The sequence below is a fragment of the Pongo abelii genome, chromosome 3, assembly GCF_028885655.2.
Source record: "Pongo abelii isolate AG06213 chromosome 3, NHGRI_mPonAbe1-v2.0_pri, whole genome shotgun sequence".
Lineage (NCBI taxonomy): Eukaryota > Metazoa > Chordata > Mammalia > Primates > Hominidae > Pongo > Pongo abelii.
This window is the reverse complement of record NC_071988.2, coordinates 21909392-21930696: the sequence shown is the minus strand read 5'-3', so window position 1 is coordinate 21930696 and position 21305 is coordinate 21909392. Positions and strand designations below refer to the sequence as shown.

Sequence of the window (21305 nt, the reverse complement as noted above, 5' to 3'; positions counted from 1 at the left end):
AAAAACTGTCAAAAAAATTTCTTTAAAGTGATTCATAGAATGTAAATAACATGTGTTCATACTCTTCTAAAAAAGAAAGGAGGAAAATAATAGAGAAGGAAATACAAGGAGATCCAATTCATCATTGTGATATCTAGGTTTCTCCTTAGATAAAACAGACATAAAACATGTGCTTTACAAGTCTCAGATGACCTTCAAGACATCTCAGTACAGTATCTATGGATTTTTAAGTATAATTAACAACTGTTGTTTTTCTATTTAAAGAATTTTCATTCTGTTTCCTCAACAGGCAAAAGCCAATCAGTCTTGTTCTCAAATGCTAATAGAAGTAATTAAAAATAACATTAATTGAAACACTGCAGGGGCTGTTAGGTTTTTAGATGGTGAGTTATTTTTTTTTCCTTCATCTTAACCTTGTGGCAATACTAATTTACATGACCAATTAGGGAAGCACCCTTTGTATGATCCATCTCTAGGATAAAGAGCTAGCCTTTAAAACCCAGCAAAGAACTGCAGAAGGCCACAGCACTGTAAGTAAGCTTGGGCGCCAGCAGCTAGAATCTTTATTTCACCTGGTAGACCAAACATGACAGATCATCTTATTTACAGTGTGAATATTAATTTTTTGGTTTTGGTAACGAAAATACAGTGCTCATTTGTATTGTTGTAAAACTTGTAAATATGCCCTGTAGGATAAGTAATATTCGAAGCAACATCCTAATTAAAAGGAAAACTCAGTTGTCTTGCAAGATAATACAAAAGGCACATAAATTGTAAATAAGATACATGGTAAAAATGAAAAAGGCTGGATAGGAAAGGAATGAAATAAGATTTGGAAATGTGCTTCTTAAATGAACACAAATTGTGAGATAATGTCTCATTGAACAATAAAAATAACAAACCAGTGGCAAAGATGTAATAGAATTTCCTCTGTATACCATTTTAATCTTAATATAATTTTCCCCAGTGCATCCATGTTTATTGAACTACTACAACCATTTCTTTCTTACTCTGTCCAAAGTTACTGAGAGTGTGTTTCTCTGCTGTAAATAATTCCCTGATTATGAACATGAAAACGATCCAGAAATTGACCACAGTTTATAACAGAAAAAAAGTGACAGAGCATCTGCTCAGGGCCAAAAGCCTTACAAGAATGCCAAAAGCATGTGCAGTTTCCTCAGGGAAGCAGGGGCTGCATGCAAAAAACCATTTCCCCTTCCTCCTGCATAAGGCAACTCCACACCTCTATTTCTTTGTTCCTGTCTTCAGAAAATGCAGAGAAGACTTCCATGGTACTACAGTTTGCCATCATGTGAGAATAGGGCTGATGCCAAGGGAAGTGCCAGGTCCAGTTAATCAGAACCCAAATGGCTTGAGAAAGACACACAACAGTATGGCCTCAGTTTCTCAGTCTGCAAAATGGGGATGATCATAGTTAAACCTCTTAGCTTCAAGTCTAACAGGTAACTAGGTGCTTACTAAAGTCTACTGAAATATGGATATGAAAGGCCAAACTCCACATACGTGAAGGGTTTGCTGGAGGGGAAGACATGGAGGCCAGAAGGAGCCCTGCCTCTACTCCTGACCCCTACCTTAGGAAGTTCAGTAAAATGTCCAATTCCAGTCAACCTCATACCAATCTCAGACATTTCAACTACCAGGGTAATAAATCCCCCCCCCACCTTTGCCTACACTGAGGTTGGTCATTCACTTCATGTATTTTTTTCATGAGGTTCTTAAGGTTCTAAACTTTAAAGAAACATTCAAAAGTGGAAATTATGCCCTGCTTATCACTTGGCTTTTAATTTGGCACCACTCTGCCAAATTAGGAATCTGTTTTTTACTGAACATCAACACTCAAATACTTTTTCTGCCATTCAAAGTCTAATTTATTCTATTATTTTATTATTTTTCAAAAGTTCGTTAGGCAAAAGGGAGATGTACTTGTCCAAACACACAAAATATGGGCCGAATATATTAACAAGTAGATTATCAATTCACCATTTTGTTGAAATGAATGCATAACTGTATAATGTGACTAACTTTTAACTTTGATTTTTTATGTAGAAAAGTTATGGATCACATGGCAGTGAATCGCCTAAGCAAAAACAGCTTATGGAATCGGAATAATTAAGTTCACAAACAGGTATGCTTATCATAAATGGTCTCCTGTTACAGTTGCAAATCATGGTTGTATTATCTTTATAAACTTTGCATTTTTTTTCTAGAAAAATATCTAAGGATTTAAATTTATGTTTCCAGGTCTATCTGATTTTGCAATATAAAAATCAAGGTTAGTGGTTTTCTCTTCTATTTTTTTTAAAAACCTCATTGATCCAAATACAAATAAAGTAAAGGCCATTATTAAATACTTCACAAGGCATTACATATTCAGACTTTATAATCACAGATCCATTGATATTAAATGTTGATTAAAGAACTAAGTAGAGATTGCCTGAAAGATCATCACCAAAGCAGATTTCCTTTCCAAAAGCAGACACCTCTCCTGTATTTCTCAGCCATCTTGCCTATAGATGTGCTTCAAGGCCATTGTTTCGGATGACCTTGGCATATTCCTTGGCCGATGTGTAAGGGACTCGGGGTCTAGCTGGGTCTTCAAAATCAACGTGGAAGAGACCAAACCGGCTGCTGTATCCCTGGTTCCACTCAAAGTTATCCAGAAGAGACCACGCACAATATACTTGAAGATTGACTTTATCAAGTTGGATAGCTGAAATTTAAAAAAAAAGAAAATTATCATTTCTGGGAAGGCCTTATGAGACCACAGACAAAATCACTGATGAGCAGTCTGGGTCTGTTTCTCCTTCTCTGCAGGAGATCACAGTGGGAGAAGACAAAACCTGTTCTCTATCCCCCTTTTCCACAAAAAAGAGATAAGTATGTAAGGTAATGCATGCTAATTCGCTTGATTTAGCCATTCTACAATGCTGTACATATATCAAAGCATCATGTTGTACACCCTAAATATATCCAATTTTTATTTGTCTATTTTAAAAATCCCCTTTTCCAGTTTTCTGCTTGAATCAAGCAGGGGCTTAATTCAATAAGTTGTTATATATTATTCTAATTATTCGGCAATTCATTCATTTCGAATTTACTTTGTTCATTCATTTACTCAATGAACAATTTTTCAGTACCTATCACTTTTCAGGCACAAAGACACACACACAAGTTCCTCTATGGTACCTAGAAGGGTATTCAGTAAAGACACTGTTCCGTTTGTAAGTATGGCCTCCAGATATTCCAGAAAGTTCACTAGAAAATTGGAAGAGATAACAGTAGCATGCCTGAGGAAGCCTCAGAGCTTACCTGCTGTCCCCATGGTCAAACTGAGACATGTCTTATAATTCTGGAGAGAGAGCCTCCAAAATGAAGAGTCAAGGGTCAGCACGCAGCTTTAGCCATGACTATATCCTAGACTGAGGGAGTACAGAAATGCTATGGCATCCTTTCTTAGTCTGATAGGGTGGCTATAACAGCACACCATACACTGGGTGGCTTATAAAAAGAAAAAATTTATTTCTCACAGTTCTGAAGGCTGGGAAGTCCAAGATCAAGGTGGCAACAGATTTGTTGTCTTGTGTGGGACTGTATCCGGTTCATAAATGAGTGCCTTCTTGTTGTGTCCTCATGTGACAGAAGGGGCCAGGGAACTCTCTCATATCTCTTCTTATAAGGGCACTTATCCTATTTATGAGGGCTCCATCCACATGACTTAATCACCACCCAAAGGCCCCACCTTTGGGATACTGGGAGCTAAGATGTAGTATGAATTTGTGGGGGGTTGGGGGAGACAAAACTTTCCATCTATAGCACATCCCCTTTGCCCCACATCTAAACTCAAAATGGTGCTTAAGCCCTTTAAGAGCCAAAGCAATGGAGCATCTCTCCACTAAGTGTATACATACATAAATATTTGGTATGATTTTATTTGTGGATGCCCAAAAGCCCATCCACAGACTCCATGTTAAGACATCAAAATGTAGATTCAACATATATAACTATTCTCCACATAGTTTCACACTGATTTCCATCACTTTATTCAGGGAATTTAGCTTACATTTTCTTAGCATTTTAAGCTTGGCAAAACTCTGAGGTCTTGTGAGTCCTTGCATTGCGCATTTGCTTTTTTAAAACCAGAATAAACAAACCCAACCTATGGAATACACTTCCTAAAACACCAAATATCCATTTCTCAGTAGACAAATTAAATTAAAAGGCCAGTTGCTTTATAAGGTGGATATATGTCTAAATAAGCTAGGTGAGAATAAACATTCATATACTAAATCATATTTTAATTGTTTCAGAGATTGCTTTCAACCAAAATGGCTCCTCTAGCTAAATATTCAGCAAAACAATACCTAACCTTTAATTTTTTCATTGGTGTCAATTTGGTATTTCAGGTCTCTTAAAAGCACTATATCTATATTCCACTACACGTGTTGCTCTCCAAACATTCTTGGAATTATTTTCTATGGATATTCCGTAGACAAAAGGCCCCCAACAGTTTGACGTATAACCCCCTCAACATTTGTGCATGGAGGTGTAATATCTGCTTTGCTTAGAGAGTTTTTTATAAATAGCCTTGAGGCAGGAATTAAGCCAAGCTGGATTGACTCCTTTCTTTTTTTTTTTTAATTGTCAATTTTTGTGAGTGCATAGTAGGTGTATATATTTATGGGGTACCTGAGATATTTTGATATGGCCATGCAATGTGTAATAATCATATCATGGTAAATGGCACAGGGTACAGTGTCAACCATAAGGCTGTCCTCACTGTGACACCAATGACGACCACACGGTAACTGATGTGATTTATCATGATGTTGTTATTACACATTGCATGTCTATATCGAAGTATCTCATGTATCCATCCCCTTAAGCATTATCCTTTGTGTTATAAACAATCCAATTATACTTTTAATTATTTTTAAATATACAATTATATTATTATTGACTCTAGTCACCCTGTTGTGCTATCAAATACTAGGTTTTATTCATTCTTTCTATTTTTTACACCCATTAACCATTCCCACTTTGCCCCCTCCTACAAACCCTCCACTATCCTTCCCTGCCTCTGGTAACTATCATTTTACTCTCTATCTCCATGAGTTCAATTGTTTTAAATTTTAGCTCCCACAAATAAGTGAGAACATGTGAAGTTTGTCTTTCTATGCCTGGCTTATTTCACTTTAACATAATGTCCTCCAGTTCCATCTATGTTGTTGCAAATAACAGGATCTCACTCTTTTCTATGGCCAAATAATACTCCCATTGTGTATATGTACCACATTTTCTTTATCCATTCATTGATTGATGAACACTTAGGTTTCTTCCAAATCTTGGCTATTGTGAACAGTGCTGTAACAAACATGGCCATGCAGATATTCCTTCAGTACACTGATTTCCTTTCTTTGGGGTACATACCCAACAGTGGGATGGCTGGATGGTAGCTCTATTCTTAGTTTTTTGAGGAACCTCTACACTGTACTCCATAGTGGTTGTACTGATTTACATATTAGCTCTTTTTAAATAAATATTATTGAGAAATAAGAAATATAGCAATAAGCACATTAAGCTGTACAGGAATGAAAGCATTACTAGATGTCCCTTTTTCTCCTACCTGTCCACATTTGCTATGTGTGTCTCCTCCTCCATCAGTTATAATCTGGAAAATATCAATGTTTTACATAATTTATTTTTTCAAGAACCCAGTTTAAGTACTAGATGGCATATCTCTAAATATCAAAATGATCTGGCCAGGCGTGGTGACTCATGCCTTTAATCCCAGCACTTTGGGAGGCCGAGGTGGCTGGATCACCTGAGGTCAGGAGTTTGAGACCAGCCTGGCCAACATGGTGAAACCCTGTCTCTACCAAAATCACAAAAATTAGCTGGGCATGGTGGCGGGCACCTGTGGTTCCAGCTACTTGAGAGGCTGAGGCAGGAGAATCACTTTTACCTGGGAGGCAGAGATTGCAGTGAGTTGACATCATGCCACTGCACTCCAGTCTGGGCAACAGAGTGAGACTCCATCTCAAAAAAAAAATATATATATATATATATATATATATATATATATATATATTTAAGCCAAATACCAGGCCAGAAAGCAATAGTCTCCTTTGCCTTATAATTCAATCTGGGGACATGTGAGAATCTGCATATTTTCTTTCTCAGTAGTTGCAGAACTACTGCCCAACAAGAAACCCTGCCAGGTATAAAGCCAGACAGTTTCTGAAAACACACATGGTCCCACTGATCACATATAAAAGGATTGATTCATCTGCTAAACCACTGGACAAAAACGATGCCTTGCCTGCTTGGAAGGGAACAAAAAGGAAATCTTGACAATTTCATTGTTAACTGCCAGGAGTTCCGCAGCAGGCACTAAACTGCCCGAGCGACACTCGTGAATGTCTGTGCATTTTCATTGCACGAACATTCAAGTAGAGAATTACTTAGGACTGAGGAACTAGCCTGCTGGAATCTTCCTCACTTGCCACCACTGGGAAAAATTACAAAACCACATTGGAACCTGCACGCCTCTCCTCTTCCAATCTCCTCAAGAACCGAAAGAGACCATCATTACATTTCTTGCCACCATGATTTATGAGGTCCTAAATCTTGCCAGGGAAAAAAAAAAACAAAACACTTTTATGCGTTCACTTTCTGTTTCCAGAGTTGGAGTCAAAATAAACACAGAAGCTCTGGGTAAATATGGAGCACACTAGGATAAAAATGACATGCATCACAAAGTCAGGGTATGGGTTTGGACTACAAGATCAGTGGAAAACGTCTCACAGTAAGCAGGTTGGAAATAAAAATGTAAGAGAAGTATCTAAGCCTTGCTATTATGTTATAGCTTCTTTCAGGCTGTTCTAATTGTAAATATCCTATGTGGGCTAGGCGTGGTGGCTCATGCCTGTAATTCTAGCACTTTGGGAGGCCAAAATGGGCAGATCACCTGAGGTCAAGAGTTCAAGACCAGCCTAGCCAACATGGTGAAACCCCATCTCTACTAAAAATACAAAAATTAGCCGGGCATGGTGGCATGTGCCTGTAGTCCCATCTACATGGGAGGCTGGGGCAGGAGACTTGCTTGAACCCAGGAGGCAGAAGTTGCAGTGAGACAAGATCGCGCCACTGCACTCTAGCCTGGGTAGCAGAGTGACACTCTGTCTAAAAATAAAAACAAACTAACAAAAAAAAAACCCCATGCTAGTGTTGTACTCTACACATGCACACACACACACTCTCTCTCACACACACACATGCACACATAAGCACACTGTCCAGTTAGCCAGACTGAAAAGGTTGAGGGCATAACATCAACCATAAGACTGTGTCCTCACTGTGACACCAACCACAAGATCAAGGGTTTGCCAAAACCTCCCTCAGTTTTGGTAATTTGCTAAAAAGACTCACAAAATTCACAGAAAACTGTTATAGTCACGGTTCTGATTTATTACAGGAAGAGATAGAGATTGGCTAAAGAAACAAATGCATAGCACAGGATCTGAGGGGTTCCAAACATGAAGTTTGCATATGCTTTCCCCTGGGAGTCAGAGCCATTGTCTTCCTGGTATTAACGTGCACAATACACATAGAGAATTGCCAACCAGGAAAGCACAAATGAGCTTCAGTGTCCAGAGTTTTTATTGGGGGCTGTATTAGTCAGGGTTCTCTTAGAGGGACAGAACTAACAGGATATATATGTATATAAACTATGGTTTATATATAAAGTATTAACTTACACTATCAAAAGGTCCCACAATAGGTTGTCTGCAAGCTGAGGAGCAAGGAGAGCCAGCCTGAGTCCCAAAACTGAAGAACTTGGAGTTCGATGTTTGAGGGCAGGAAGCATCCAACATGGGAGAAAGACATAGGCTGGGAGGCTAGGCCTGTCTTGTCTCTTCACGTTTTTCTGCTTGCTTTATATTCACTGGCAGCTGATTAGATGGTGCCCACCCAATTAAAGGTGGGTCTGCCTTCCCCAGCCCACTGACTCAAATGTTAATCTCCTTTGGCAACACCCTCACAGACACACCCAGGATCAATATTGCATTTTTCAATTCAATCAAGTTGACACTCAGTATTAACCATCACAAGGGCTTTATTACAGAGGCATGATTGATCAGTTGATTGCCCAAGTGGATTAACTCAGTTTCCTGGTTAACTGATGCCAGGAACCTAAAGCCCCCACATTAAATGTGATTGGTCTTCCTGACATGATGAGCTCCCAACCTAAACAAAGAGATTTTTTCAATTATGACATAGATTGCCTCTTAGAAGCTGAGTGCAAAAACCAAACCGCTCTTGAACAAAATTTAATTCTTCACTACAGGTGTGTGCATACTCACATACATAGAGACATTATTTTGGAAACTCATTATTTTATGATAAGGGACAGAATCTTTTTAAGTTACTGGTTTATGAAACATCCTAATTATGCCTGTGTTTGTCACATTACAAAACTCTAGAAATTGGAAGCTCAGCATCAATGGAATTTATTTTTCCGCAATTTATAAACAGAGGTAGTCTTTGTTTTCACGATGGTCTAGGACTTATATAAGATACCCGTGGATGTGACAAAACTATCAAGCTATCAAAAAAAAACCACTCTTCCATAGACCCAAGCTGCCATGTCAAGAATCAATGGAAAAATTCAGGACAGTGCAAAAAGCAGCCGCCTCACAAAGGAAAAAAAAGAGAGGAGTAAAGTGCCAGGAATGAGCAGGGAGAAAAAATAAATAGGCCTCTAGATTTTTGTGTTTAGCTAATGGCAAGCTACAATATTCAAGGAAACCTTCCTAAGGCAAATAAGTAAAGAATGCTGATACAGTTTTTAAAAATAAATCTTCAAAACAATGGAAAGCTGACAAGTTTGTAGAGAATTAACAAGTCAAATTTGAAAGTGGAATTTGAGGTTGGTAGATATGGGAGCTACTTTTGCCTGATGGAATGTTCCAATCTTAGAAAATCTAAATATTTTTCTGTTTCCTGGGGTAAAGCTAGATGTAAAAACTCAGAGTCATAGCAGGTGGGAAGTCTAGTATGAGACCCCACCCAGAGAAGACTACACGCTCAAAAGACAAAACACTCAGTGTAATGGTGAGAGAGTGCCAGAGACAAACTAGTCATTGGAAAGTCTTGAGTTTAATCCCTGGTGGTTCAACAAGTGTAAAGTCTGGATCTTGGTTTGAGGTGATGGCATACTGGTAGTACCCCCAAGTACCTGGCAGATGGACATTCAAATTATTTTTGAAAAGAGGGATCTGTATGTTCTAAACTTCAATAGTTATTACAATATTTTAAGTATAATCGTCAGCATATAATCAAATATAACCAGAAAGACATGGAAAATTATGACATAAATAAAAAGAAATAACCACAATCAACAGAAACAAATCCACAAAGCACTCAGTTATTAGAATTCTCATACAGACTGTACAATAACCACATTTACCATGCTTAAGGAAAACAGACGAACTTGAAATATCTTCAAGGTTAGGAACCCAGAAAAGCTGAGGTGACATGTTTGGAAAGGGAACCTCTACAGGCTTACATTTTAATCCCAGCTGCACCAGTTGCTAGCTGGAAGGAGCCTCTCATTTCTCATGAATACAATGGAAACACTATTATCTACTCCTAGTGATGTTAAAGAGTAAATGAAATAATAAGGAAGGCAGAACCCAAGGTAAAATAAACAGGAAGGCACATGGACAGAGGAAAGACCATGTGAGGACACAGCGAGAAGTTAGCCTCTGCTGACAAATGCCATATCTCCTTTCAGAAATGTACGGTGATCACTGAGAAACTAAGAAGATGCTTTGGCTCAGCAGGGCCAAATGCCTTTTTAGCCCACTGCTTAGTTGAAATCCAGCTTCATCCCCAGTGGATCAGGAAAAGTTCTCTCAGTTCACCATGTGTGTGGGTTAATGGTGGCCCCTGCAAAGGATAAGTCTGTCTACCCAAACCTTGTGAATGTGGCCTTATTTGGGAAAAGAGTCTTTGAGAATGTAATTCAATTAAGGATCTCAAGATGAGATCATCCTGGAAGACAGTGTGCCCTAAATCCAATGGCAAGTGTCCTTAGAAGATAAGAGAAAGGGCAAAGACACGCAGGAAAGAAGACAACGTGGAGACAGAGGCAGAGATTGGAGTATACATCTGCAAGCCAAGGAACACCAAGGGTTGCCAGCAGCCACCAGAAGCCAGTACAGAAGCATGGAATAAATTCTCCCTTAGAGCCTCCAAAAGGAACCGGTCCTGCTGACACCTTAATTTTAGACTTCTGGCCTCCACAACTGTGAGAGAATAAATTTCTGTTGTTTTAAGCCACCAGGTTTGTGGTAATTTCTTACAGCAGCCACGGGAAACTAATGCACCATGCTCTTTTAGAGTGGTTGCCAACTGGGCTCTGAGTCCCAAACCACCCACCTGATCTTCCTGGGGGCTTATGAGAACCTCTCTCAAGGCCTGTCAAAGCTGGAGAAAGCAAGCCTTCCGGGGACCCAGCTTGAAGCCAATTTTCTGGCAATTGCACCCACACTCACTTTGAAAATGTGTTTCTTTGAGTTTGGTTGAAATGCACAAGAGCATTACCATTGGAGGGCATCTCTAGCTGGGTAACAGTTTTTGCAAGAAAACTGGCATGTTGGCTGGTTTCTCTTTTCATTGGAAAAAATAAATAAAACAACATCAGGAAGATCTAAACATAGAAAATGCATCATAAGCCCCCCGCTCCAACTCCAGCTGAATATCAGTGGCTGGACAACATCTGTGAAAATGCCCAAATAATCCCAGTGCAGGAAGCCCCACCTGCAGATGGGAACTCTTAATAGCAAAAACTATGACTTTCTGAAAAGAGAGTCTTTGAAAACCAAAAGCTAATTTTTAAATATTTTATAGGAAAATGCCAATTAACCAGAAAAAAACTGCATAGATTTCTTAATTATCAGTATTATTCCTACTACTTACGTTAGACTTTGGAGAGAAAAGGCTGCAAATAGCAAGTAGTTGAAAGGAATTATATTTTAAAAATCTAAATATTAAAGCTGATCTGAGGCTAGGTTCATGTTCTGGGTCATCTTCTATAACTTCTCTATCAATATTATTTTTACAGTATCTTATCCTCCAATAGAGAAGTTTCTTTTATGGGAATGAAATTTCTTCTCAGCAAGGGAATTTCTCTTCTATTGGAAAAGCTGCCTTCCTTACCCCGTTCCCTCCCTTTCTCTCTACTTTCCTTTCTTTCTTTTGTTTTTCTCCTCTGGGACTTACTTTCCTCTTCTGCAAAATGGGGTTATAGTATCTTTTTCATAGGATTGCGGTGAGTATTAAATAATGAATAATGCCTAGTAAACACCCAATATAAACTACCTTGTTGTTGCTATTGTTTTTATTTCCCTCAGAGTCTGGGAGGGCAATGAACGATATCGGTTTTATCTCTTTCTCCCATCTGGCTTCAAACAACTTACAGAGGGTATAGAGTCAGCACAAAATGATCGGTGCTGAGAAGCAGAGAAATCAGGGCATAGAGGGAAAGTTCAGCATCTGGGACAGGGTTTGTGCTCTGTGAGAACGGGTCAGTTGTGGGTCACGAGAAATAATCAGCAAAAACAAGGAGCTCGGGGTGATTCTGCCAGGAACACTGGATACTGCTGAAGCTCCCCTGCTTTAGTGTGCTGGGAGATGGGGAAGGTATTACTCAAGGTTTTTGGGATCCTGCAACATCCATCCTACATCCATTAAGTAAATATACGTTGTGCTAGGAACTGGGAATACAATGATGAACAAAATAAGCAGCCCTTCATTTACAGTTTATGTGGAAGGTATATCTAAATCAAATTATCACTCTGTGAGTATCGAATTACTGTCTGTGAAAAGTAGTATGAAAAGAAGGAAGTGGGTAATGTGAGAACATTTTAGTTAACAATTATTGAACATTTAGTTACCACTTTAAGGATTACATGTATGCATTCATCCATTTAGTCTTTACAATCAACCTATGAGTTAGATAGTTATTATTAGCGTCCCTATTTTATAGGTAAAGGAATTGATACATGGAGCGGTTAGGTAACCTTTGCAAAATTCATACATCAAGCAAGTAGGAGAGTTGACATAGAAACCCAGGCAGAGTAACAACAGCAGCAGCAGGTGAAGCCACCATGCCATACTGAGTCTTGACAGCACACAAGAGTGGAAGATCTGCCCTAATCAGCAAAAGTGGCAGAACAAGGCTAATGGAACAGTTTCCTGGAGTAAACTAGAGCTGAGTGTCCACAAATGAGTTGGATTACCTAGCACTAACCAGCAGGGCTCTTTCTCGGTTGTAAGCAACAGAAGCTGAAGTTGGCTATTGAAGCATAGAAAGTGTTGGGCTGAAAAAATAGGCTCAAATAAAGCTCTCAGGAACAGTGCTCAGAAGCACACCACAGAACTAGTTGGTTAAAGAAACAGCCTTGGGCCAGGTGCGGTGGCTCACTCCTGTAATCCCAGCACTTTGGGAGGCCAAGGCAGGCGGATCATGAGGTCAGGAAATCGAGACCATCCTGGCTAACACGGTGAAACCCCATCTCTACTAAAAGCACAAAAAATTAGCCGGGAGTGGTGGCAGGCATCTATAGTCCCAGTTACTTGGGAGGTTGAGGCAGGAGAATTGCTTGAGCCCGGGAGGTGGAACTTGGCAGTGAGCCGAGATCCCGTCACTGCACTCCAGCCTGGGCAACAGAGTAAGACTCCATCTCAAAGAAAAAAAAAAAAAGAAAGAAACTGCCTCAACTGCTAATGACCCAATGAGCATGAGCTTCTGCAGTTCATGTGGCTCCCCAAATCCAACTTTCTTGCAATCCTAGCAGACACCAACATCTTGGCAACTTCTGTACCAGAAACTAGACCTTACAAGGACTATTATTCTCAAAAGCTGGATGTCTCTTCTGCCATCCTTACCAGCGCAATGGGTTCTGCCTTCGTCAAGCTGTTCCGCTTGAATTAAATTCACACACAGATGAGTCTGATTGGTGGGACACGTCTGTTCCCTTGCTCCAGAGAAACATGGGGAATCTCACTCTCTACCTTGGCTAGACAAAACTCATAATGCTGGATATCTTTCAAATGTAACCAATGTGTTCAACAAACGCTAGACAGCCGAAAACATGACATATGTCTACAGCACTAGATGAAGAACGACAAGAGCAATCCAAGAAAACAAAATAGCACATCTGAAAGCTCAGCTATGGGAAGGGCTCACAACACATTTAAGGAACTTAAAAAAGACAGTTCAGCAGGATAAATTATAAAAAATTTATGGGGAGAAAGTCGCAAAGTAGTGCCTGAGACATTTAGCTCCCTTTAAAGATTTTAAAAATTTTGATCTTTATCCCAACAGCAACAACAACAACAAAAAAATCAAAGCGTTTTAAGCAGGGGAGTTACTTTAGCTAATTTGTGTTTTAAAAGATTACTGTGACCTCTGTGGAAAACAGATTTGAGTGTGGCAAGAACAGAATCAAAGAGAGCATTTAGGAGTGATTGCAGTAAATCACAAGGGAGATGATGAGAGGTTGGTCTTGGATGGCTTAAGTGAAGATGGAGCAAACCAGATGGATTCAACAGAGGAGATATTCAGATAAAAATCAACAAGATTTAGCAATTCACTGACTATCAGTGCAGAAGGAGATAAGAAAGCAAAGTTAGCACAATTTAATGAATGTTTTCAATGTCTGAATTAGAAAATATTGGACATAGATAAGTTTTAGGGGAGTGGCAGGGAAGATAATGAATCGAACTTTGGTTATGATGACTTTACGTTGTCTTTTTTGACCTCCAAAGAAAGAGCTGAAAAGGTAATTGCATAAACAGATAAAGAGCTCAAAGTAGAGTCCGAGACGGAGATGGAAACTTTGGATAATGATAGGGAGATGGTAATTGAAATCATGGATGTTGAATGAAATTTAGAGAATAAGAAAACAAGACTTTGGTACAAGCCTTACAGCATTCCAGCTTTTAAAGACAGGTTGGAAAAGGGAGGCAGAGAAAGGGGGCCAGAAATACCCCCAGACCCTTAAGCTAATAAAATCACAAGAGATGCTTTCTGTGGATGTGATTTTACCGAAGCCACACAGCCAATACAAGGAGAATCTGAGGATAGAACCAAAGGCTGTCTGACTCCAAAGCCCATGATCTTTCCATATGGATAACACTGAAAGATTGCAAATCTAGAACACAAGGACTAGAAGTGACAAGCAGGAGTCAAAGCCACTATGGGAAGAACAATGCTAGACCATGTGGAGAACATGAAGTGGGTGGAAGTGGGAGAGGCACCAGGAACACCAGACCCCTAATAACAAAAATCCTTCTATGACCTTCAAGGTCCTGCATGATGAGGCCCTGCTCTCTACTTGCCATTTGCCAGGGACATTGAGATCCTTTTTCTTCTTGGAATGTGCCAGCTCTTGACCATCTCATGGCCTTTACACTAGCTTTTCCATCTGCCTGGATCATTCTGGATCAATCACTTTATGATTCTTTGTTGCCATTAAGGTCTCAGTTCCAATTCAACCTTAGTTAGTTTTTTCTAACTCTCCAGTTTAAAATTCTATTGCCAACCAACCCATTCTCTCTCATGTCATCATGTATTGTTTTCTTTGTGGCCCTTAACATTAAAATAAAGTGTTTTCTTCATGTATTTACTCATTTTGTATTATTTTCCCCCAGAAAATTGAAAGGCTCATGAGAAAAAGAGACCATATTCATCTGTTCTTTTTAATATACCCCACCCTATAAACAATAAGTAGCACATAGTAGAGGCTAAGTAAACACTTGCTGAAGGAACAAGTGGGAGTGGGAGGGAAAGAGATATGAGAGGAGAAGGAATGAAACAAAGGAAGGAGGGAGAGAGGGAGGAAGAAAGGGAAGGAGCAAAGAGGGATCATCTTAACATGACTTTAATAGGACTCTGGTCTCACTATTCCCATCTGGGTGGTGGAATCACAGCATCTCCAGGCTGAACAACAAAGGCTTCAGTGGCCATTGATTTCAAGTCCTTATCCAGCATCTTAATCTCTGGATTAAGATGGACTACCACTGCCGGTAGTCCCTGTCTCCCATCACAACCAGCCTCTGCTTCCAGTCCCAACCTGACGATTTCAACTCTCCATCCATTCAGACCAGATATTCCCCATCGCTTCCCACTGTCCTGCTACTTTGTGACACTGCCTAAAAGCTCCTCCACTGTCTTGGTGGCTACTACCACACTTCCAACTCTGATTCCCAATGCTTCTCAAGAACTCTCTATTTGGCCCTTGGCTGCAGTCCTCTTGAGTGTTTTCCTCTTGATCTGTTAACTCTGAAAGCTTCAGATATGCTGAGGTAATAGCACCGCACTCTCCTGGGCACAGCATGAAACTTGAATGGTGTCTCCCTGGTCCTGGGAGTCCCTTAGGTTACCATAGTACAGATGGAAGAAAACATTTTCCATCATGTGGTTTTATCCCTAGGCCTAAGACACACACTTTGAAATAGCTACCACTTTTTAGTCCATAAGAATATTGATCTACTTGTGTATAGAAATACTTCATTTCAGCTGGGCACAGTGGCTCACGCCTATAATCCCAGCACTTTGGGAGGCCAAGGCGGGTGGATCACCTGAGGTCGGGAATTCGAGACCAGCCTGGCTAACATGGTGAAACCCCATCTCTACTAAAAAATTAAAAATTAGCCGGGTGTGGTGGTATGCACCTGTAGTCCCAGCTACTCGTGAGGCTGAGGTAGGAGACTTGCTTGAACCCGGGAGGCAGAGGTCACAGTGAGCCGAGATCAAGCCGCTGCATTCCAGCCTGGGCCACAGAGTAAGACTACATCTCAAAAAAAAAAAAAAAGAAAGAAAAAAGAAGAAAAGAAATAGCTCATTTCTACCAACCAAAGACACCTAAGAATATTCCCCAAAGAAAGCAGCTGATACCCTGGAGAGAAAGATTAGAGTCTCATATTTCTGTACTCAAGTAAAAGGTTAAGTTCTAGCTTCTATGACTACAGAAATGGAAAAACAGTTACCATGGGTAAATTTTAAAATGGCAACACTGAATGTGGCGGCAAAAGAAAAATATGTAGTTTTACCGTAAAACTAATTTAGGGCTTTCAAATGATAATTTATTAAACTGTAGCCTGAATTAATGAAATAATCTTAACACTTTCTTCTTCTTACTTTCATTCCTCCGTTACATCCACAAATTTTTATTAAGTAATGCTACGGTTTTCACATGTTCCCCAAAAAGCATTTGTTGGAAACTAAATCCCGAATGCCTCAGTATTGGGAAATTGGGCCTAATGGAAGGTATTTATATCATATTCTCTCTCTCTGTCTCTCTCTCTCTCCCCACCACCCTCACTACATGATAGCTTCTGCCATGTTATGACAAAGCAAGAAGGTCCTCTAGCTTGGACTTCCCATCCACCAGGACTGTAAGAAATAAGTCTCTATTCTTTATACATTAACCAGTCTGAGATAGTCTGTTATAACAGCAGAAAATGGACTAAAATAAGCATCTAGTACTATATACAAGTTATTGTTTCAGGCAGAGTGATTCCTATATAGGAGGAAAGAAATCTGACATAGACTTTTCTTTAAGGCAAGTAGAATCCAAAGACCACACATAGGTTTTCTAGCTAGGTACATTCATTCAATATCTTTCACTTTCTTTTAGTAACATATGTAAGACATAATTAACTGTATTTTCAATGTCTGTCTTCTACTTCAGATTCTAAGTTCCAGGAGGGCAAGAATCCTGGGGCTCTTGCATTCTCAAGTCTTAGCACAGTGGCTAGTAAAGGACAGGTGCTTAATGAATATAGTCCAAATGAACAAATGGCTACAAATATATATGATATTGAATATAATGTCAGCAATATAAGAGTAGAGAAAAGACACTTCCTAAAACGGCAAGATTTTCCCCTTGACCAAGATGACAAAATTCAACTTCAATTTTTTCAAATAACCATAAAGAGATATGAGATTTAATCTTCTTCCATTCTAATCAACTCACTGCCCATTTTCTATGTTAGGAAACAGAACATCTTCTTGTGATCACTGGACTTCAAAACCAAGTCTCTTGTCAATAACTGCTATTTGTGTATATATACATATATAAATATATATATGCGCAATAAATACTGAATAAATTATATTAAATGTCTCTTAAAAAGACATTCCCAGAGGAGTCAATGCCACCCTCTGTTACAAAAGGAGAGCCCGTGTTAGCATTGTTCTCACCACTACACCACAAAAAACACCTCAAGTGCTTATGGACAGCTGTCACGGTAATTGCCTAGAGTTGAGAGAGATAGGAAAATGAGTACAGCTGAGAAGAAAGAGCAATGACACCTCTTTAAAATGCTACCGTGTAAGTTTTCATATTGCTGGCACCAAGTTCAAGCCCAGGTGGGCACACATCACCCAGACTGTCCATCCTGACCTAATGTACAAGTCTCGCTAGTCTGCTTTTTAAGGACAAGGAAGGACACTGCTTGGTGATATGGCCACAAGCTGTTCAGGGAAGAGACTTTGCTCAGCACTTTCAGCTACTGAGCAGGGCTGGGCTCATTTCAGACAGCCACATAAAATAAATAATCATGCAAAAGCAGATTCATTCTGATAGGGCTCTGACAGCTGCTCCGAGAGGTGGGTCCTTGCAAGCCCATCTTTCAACAATGAACTGACCCAAAGATCCAGGAAAGCTCCAGACAGGACCATATGGCCTGGAATAAAAACATATTTCAAACTCTGTTTATTATGCATATCTTTCAAAGGTTCACTACTCTGTGATGAAACATTGCACCTGCAAGGCTTTAATAAGCTTCCCAACCAAGTACAATTATAAAATCTCAGGCACCTGAAGAATTTGTCTTCTCTTATACTTAGCCATGCACTGCCCACAAATGACTGGTCTCATTATTTTTAATTATATGGGTTTGCAGTATTTTGTAAGCTGCGATCAATACTTATTCAGAAAATAAAACTCCTTATAGGCCTCAGAATAAAAGCCATGATATATATCTCTCCTCCTAAACTTTGGAGTCTCCAACATCGCATACAAAACCCTCCACTCTTCCTGAAAAGAAAAAGAAGCAATGCACTGTGCAGCCCTGGAAAGACAGGAGAGCATTTGAAATACATTTAGGCTGGACATCATTCATCAGGAATGTCAGGGGCGGAGGGGATATGAGTAGCTTTCCTTCACAAGTGAGCCCTGTGACTCCACATCTGGTCCAAATATGTAAGAAGCACAGTTTGTTCATTATCACTCCACAAATATCCATTGAGCAGTTATTATGTGCCAGACTCCAGGCTAAGGGTGATGATTTAGAGATAAATGGCACATAGTTTCTGCCCTCAGCTATAAATGGTCTCATTCGAAAAGTACACCCAAAAGAACTGGTCTGGAAACACAGAGAAACAAGAGCTATAAAAGAACTTGAGGTATGGGCCTGGCGTGGTGGCTCATGCCTGTAATCCCAGCACTTTGGGAGGCTGAGGCAGGCAGATCGTGAGGTCAGGAGTTCGAGACCAGCCTGGCCAATATGGTGAATCCCTGTTTCTACTAAAAATACAAAAATTAGTTGGGTGTGGTGACACGCACCTGTAGTCCCAACTACTCAGGAGGCTGAGGCAGGAGAATCGCTTGAACTCAAGAGGCAGAGGTTGCAGGGAGCTGAGATTGTGCCACTGACTCCAGCCTGGGTGACAGAGTGAGTCTCCCTCTCAAAAACAGAAGAAAAAAAAAAGAACTTGAGGTACAAAGGAAGGGATCACTTAGCCCTTCTGGGAAGTTCATGGACAACTTTCCAAAGGAAAGGGCATTTGAATAGAAAATTGAAAAGTAAATGAGGGTCTGCCAGCTAGTTATTAAAGAGAAGGTATGAGATACATTGGGGTTGAAACTATGTTCACGTGTCATTTTCACTGACCTCTCCCAAGGCCCTGGGCAGTGTGATCCACTTTGAAGCCCCAAGTGCTGTTTCCACCTCTGTCTTTAATTAGCTTATCCATGAACAAGACATGTGTATCTGTGAGTGTTCACATGATTAAATGACTGGTTCGGAATGGATCATTATTATAGATCCACTGCACTCAAATCTCTTCCCAAACTAAGAGTCTACATAAAATTTGAAACTCTTTTATTTATTTACTCTAAAACAGTGCACAGTGGTACCTGTTAGGATTTTAAGTATGGATTTTATATAAGATGGCTTAGCCTAATCATTATGCACAATGATAGAGTGGCTGAGTCTTTCCTGCTAAGATTCTTTTTCCCCCGAACCGCTTGTTCAACATCAAAAGAGCCTTTGACTTGTGTCATAGAAGGATATCATACTTGTACTATAAAATGAAGAATGTAGAACCAATAGCGATAGATGAAATGAAGATTTTAACTACAAAATTACATGGTAGACCTGGAGACACATAAAAGAAGTAAGTGTTGCTTCCTAGAGGTATTGATGATGGCATCAATAACATGCAAAAAGATGAGCTTCTTTGACGAAGGGTCGTTATTTGGGAAACATATTGAGGGGAAGGAGAGGGAAAAGGGAGGGGAAGGGGAGGGGAGGGGAAGGGGAAGGGGAAGGGAAAGGGGAAGTGGAAGGGGAAGGGGAAGGGGAAGGGGAAGGGGAAGGGAAGGGAAAGTAAGGGAAAGGAAGGGAAAGGAAAAGAAAGGAAGGAAAGGAAGGAAGGAAGGAAGGGAGGGAAGAAGGGAGCAAGGAGGGAAAGGTTGGAGGCAGGGAGAAACATTTACTTACACAATCAACAGTATTTCTAAACTCTTTTTATCTCTAAGCTCTCAACAAATACATAGCCATGATATTATCTTTCAATGCTTTTCAGATTCAAGGAGAACATCAGAAGATTGCCAAAGATGCCACCTGATACTTCCCTTGCACATACTTCCCTTGCACATAGAAGAAAGAACAGCTCTTATTTGTTGCTAAAACCCATGCTATTCACAACAACCCTTAAAGAGTGATGCTGTTAAGTCCATTATATGGACACAGAAAATGAAGTTCAAAGAAAGTAAATATGTTCAAAGTAATTAAGAAAAATGGGGCCAGGCGCAGTGGCTCACGCCTGTAATCCCAGTACTTTGGGAGGCCGAACCGGATGGATCACAAGGTCAGGAGTTCAAGACCAGCCTGGCCAATATTATGAAACCCCCCTTCTACTGAAAGTACAAAAATTAGCCAGGCATGGTGGTGCATGCCTGTAGTCTCAGCTGCTCGGGAGGCTGAGGCAAAAGAATCACTTGAACCCGGGAGGTGGAGCTTGCAGTGAGCTGAGGTCACGCCACTGCCCTCCAGCCTGGGCAACGGAGTGAGACTCCATCTCAAAAAAAAAAAAAAAAGAAAAACAGAAAAAGAAAAAGAAAAAGGGTAGAGAAAGGATTGAAATCCAGCTGTCTGCCTCCAAAATCCATGCTCTTTCTAAGACCCTATCTTGCCCTTTTGCTGATTAATCTTCATCAGCGTTCATGCCCCAGTTTAGGATGTAAAGGATCGCTGGTATTTTATTTATTGTACCTATGCTTTAAAAGACTGTTGATCACAGCACTGCAGGTGGCCATGGCAAATGAGGTGACACAGGAACTCTAGACAGGTGCTTTGCACTGAGCATGTGACTGACAGTGACATGCCAACTAGCATCTCTCCTTATTTGACCTCCCTGTCTTTTATATATCAGTTATTCTTTTCTGGTTTTGAATATTAAAAAGACAAAAATATACCCAAAAGACATCAGCAGAAAGGGAGAAAGATTAGAGAATGTGCATGGGAATTAAAAACCTTGTATTTCACTGTGAACTGCAGGGCAGAGAAAACCATCAGACAAAGGGAGAGGAGATCAACATTTTTTTTTCCTCTGGGTCATGCCAGGACTCTTTGTCTGTGAGTTCCATTGTTTTACCTTATATTTACTTCATGGGATTTTTAGTAAATGCATTCTATTATGAGCTACTTCAGTGGGGTCAATGGAATCCATAGACCAGCTCTCCCACCAATTTCATTGACCACCTCTAATAGCAACTATCTTGAATGAAGGAGTAAGTTAACTCCGATTTTGGAGCTAATAAGACAGTAGAAATTCACATTCACTGGGTGTTTACAGGATACCAAGCACCAAAGCATTGATTGCTTTAAAAGTTTAATATGCATATTTCATTTAGGTTTTCCAAAAATAAGGAAGGCAGATACAATTTGTAGTCCCATTTTACAAGTTGAGAAAACTTATGCAG

At 39.9% G+C, this 21305-nt stretch overlaps 1 protein-coding gene across 1 annotated transcript in view; it reads right to left on the bottom strand.

The window, feature by feature from the left end:
- Window positions 1–1871: 1871 nt before the first annotated feature.
- GBA3 (glucosidase, beta, acid 3 (cytosolic)) overlaps window positions 1872–21305 on the bottom strand; it is a 125985-nt gene continuing 106551 nt past the window's right edge. Inside the window, exon 5 of the mRNA NM_001131233.1 lies at window positions 1872–2731. Within this exon, the coding sequence (NP_001124705.1) occupies window positions 2529–2731 (203 nt within the window). The 3' untranslated portion in view covers window positions 1872–2528. The remainder of the gene's footprint in view (window positions 2732–21305) is intronic.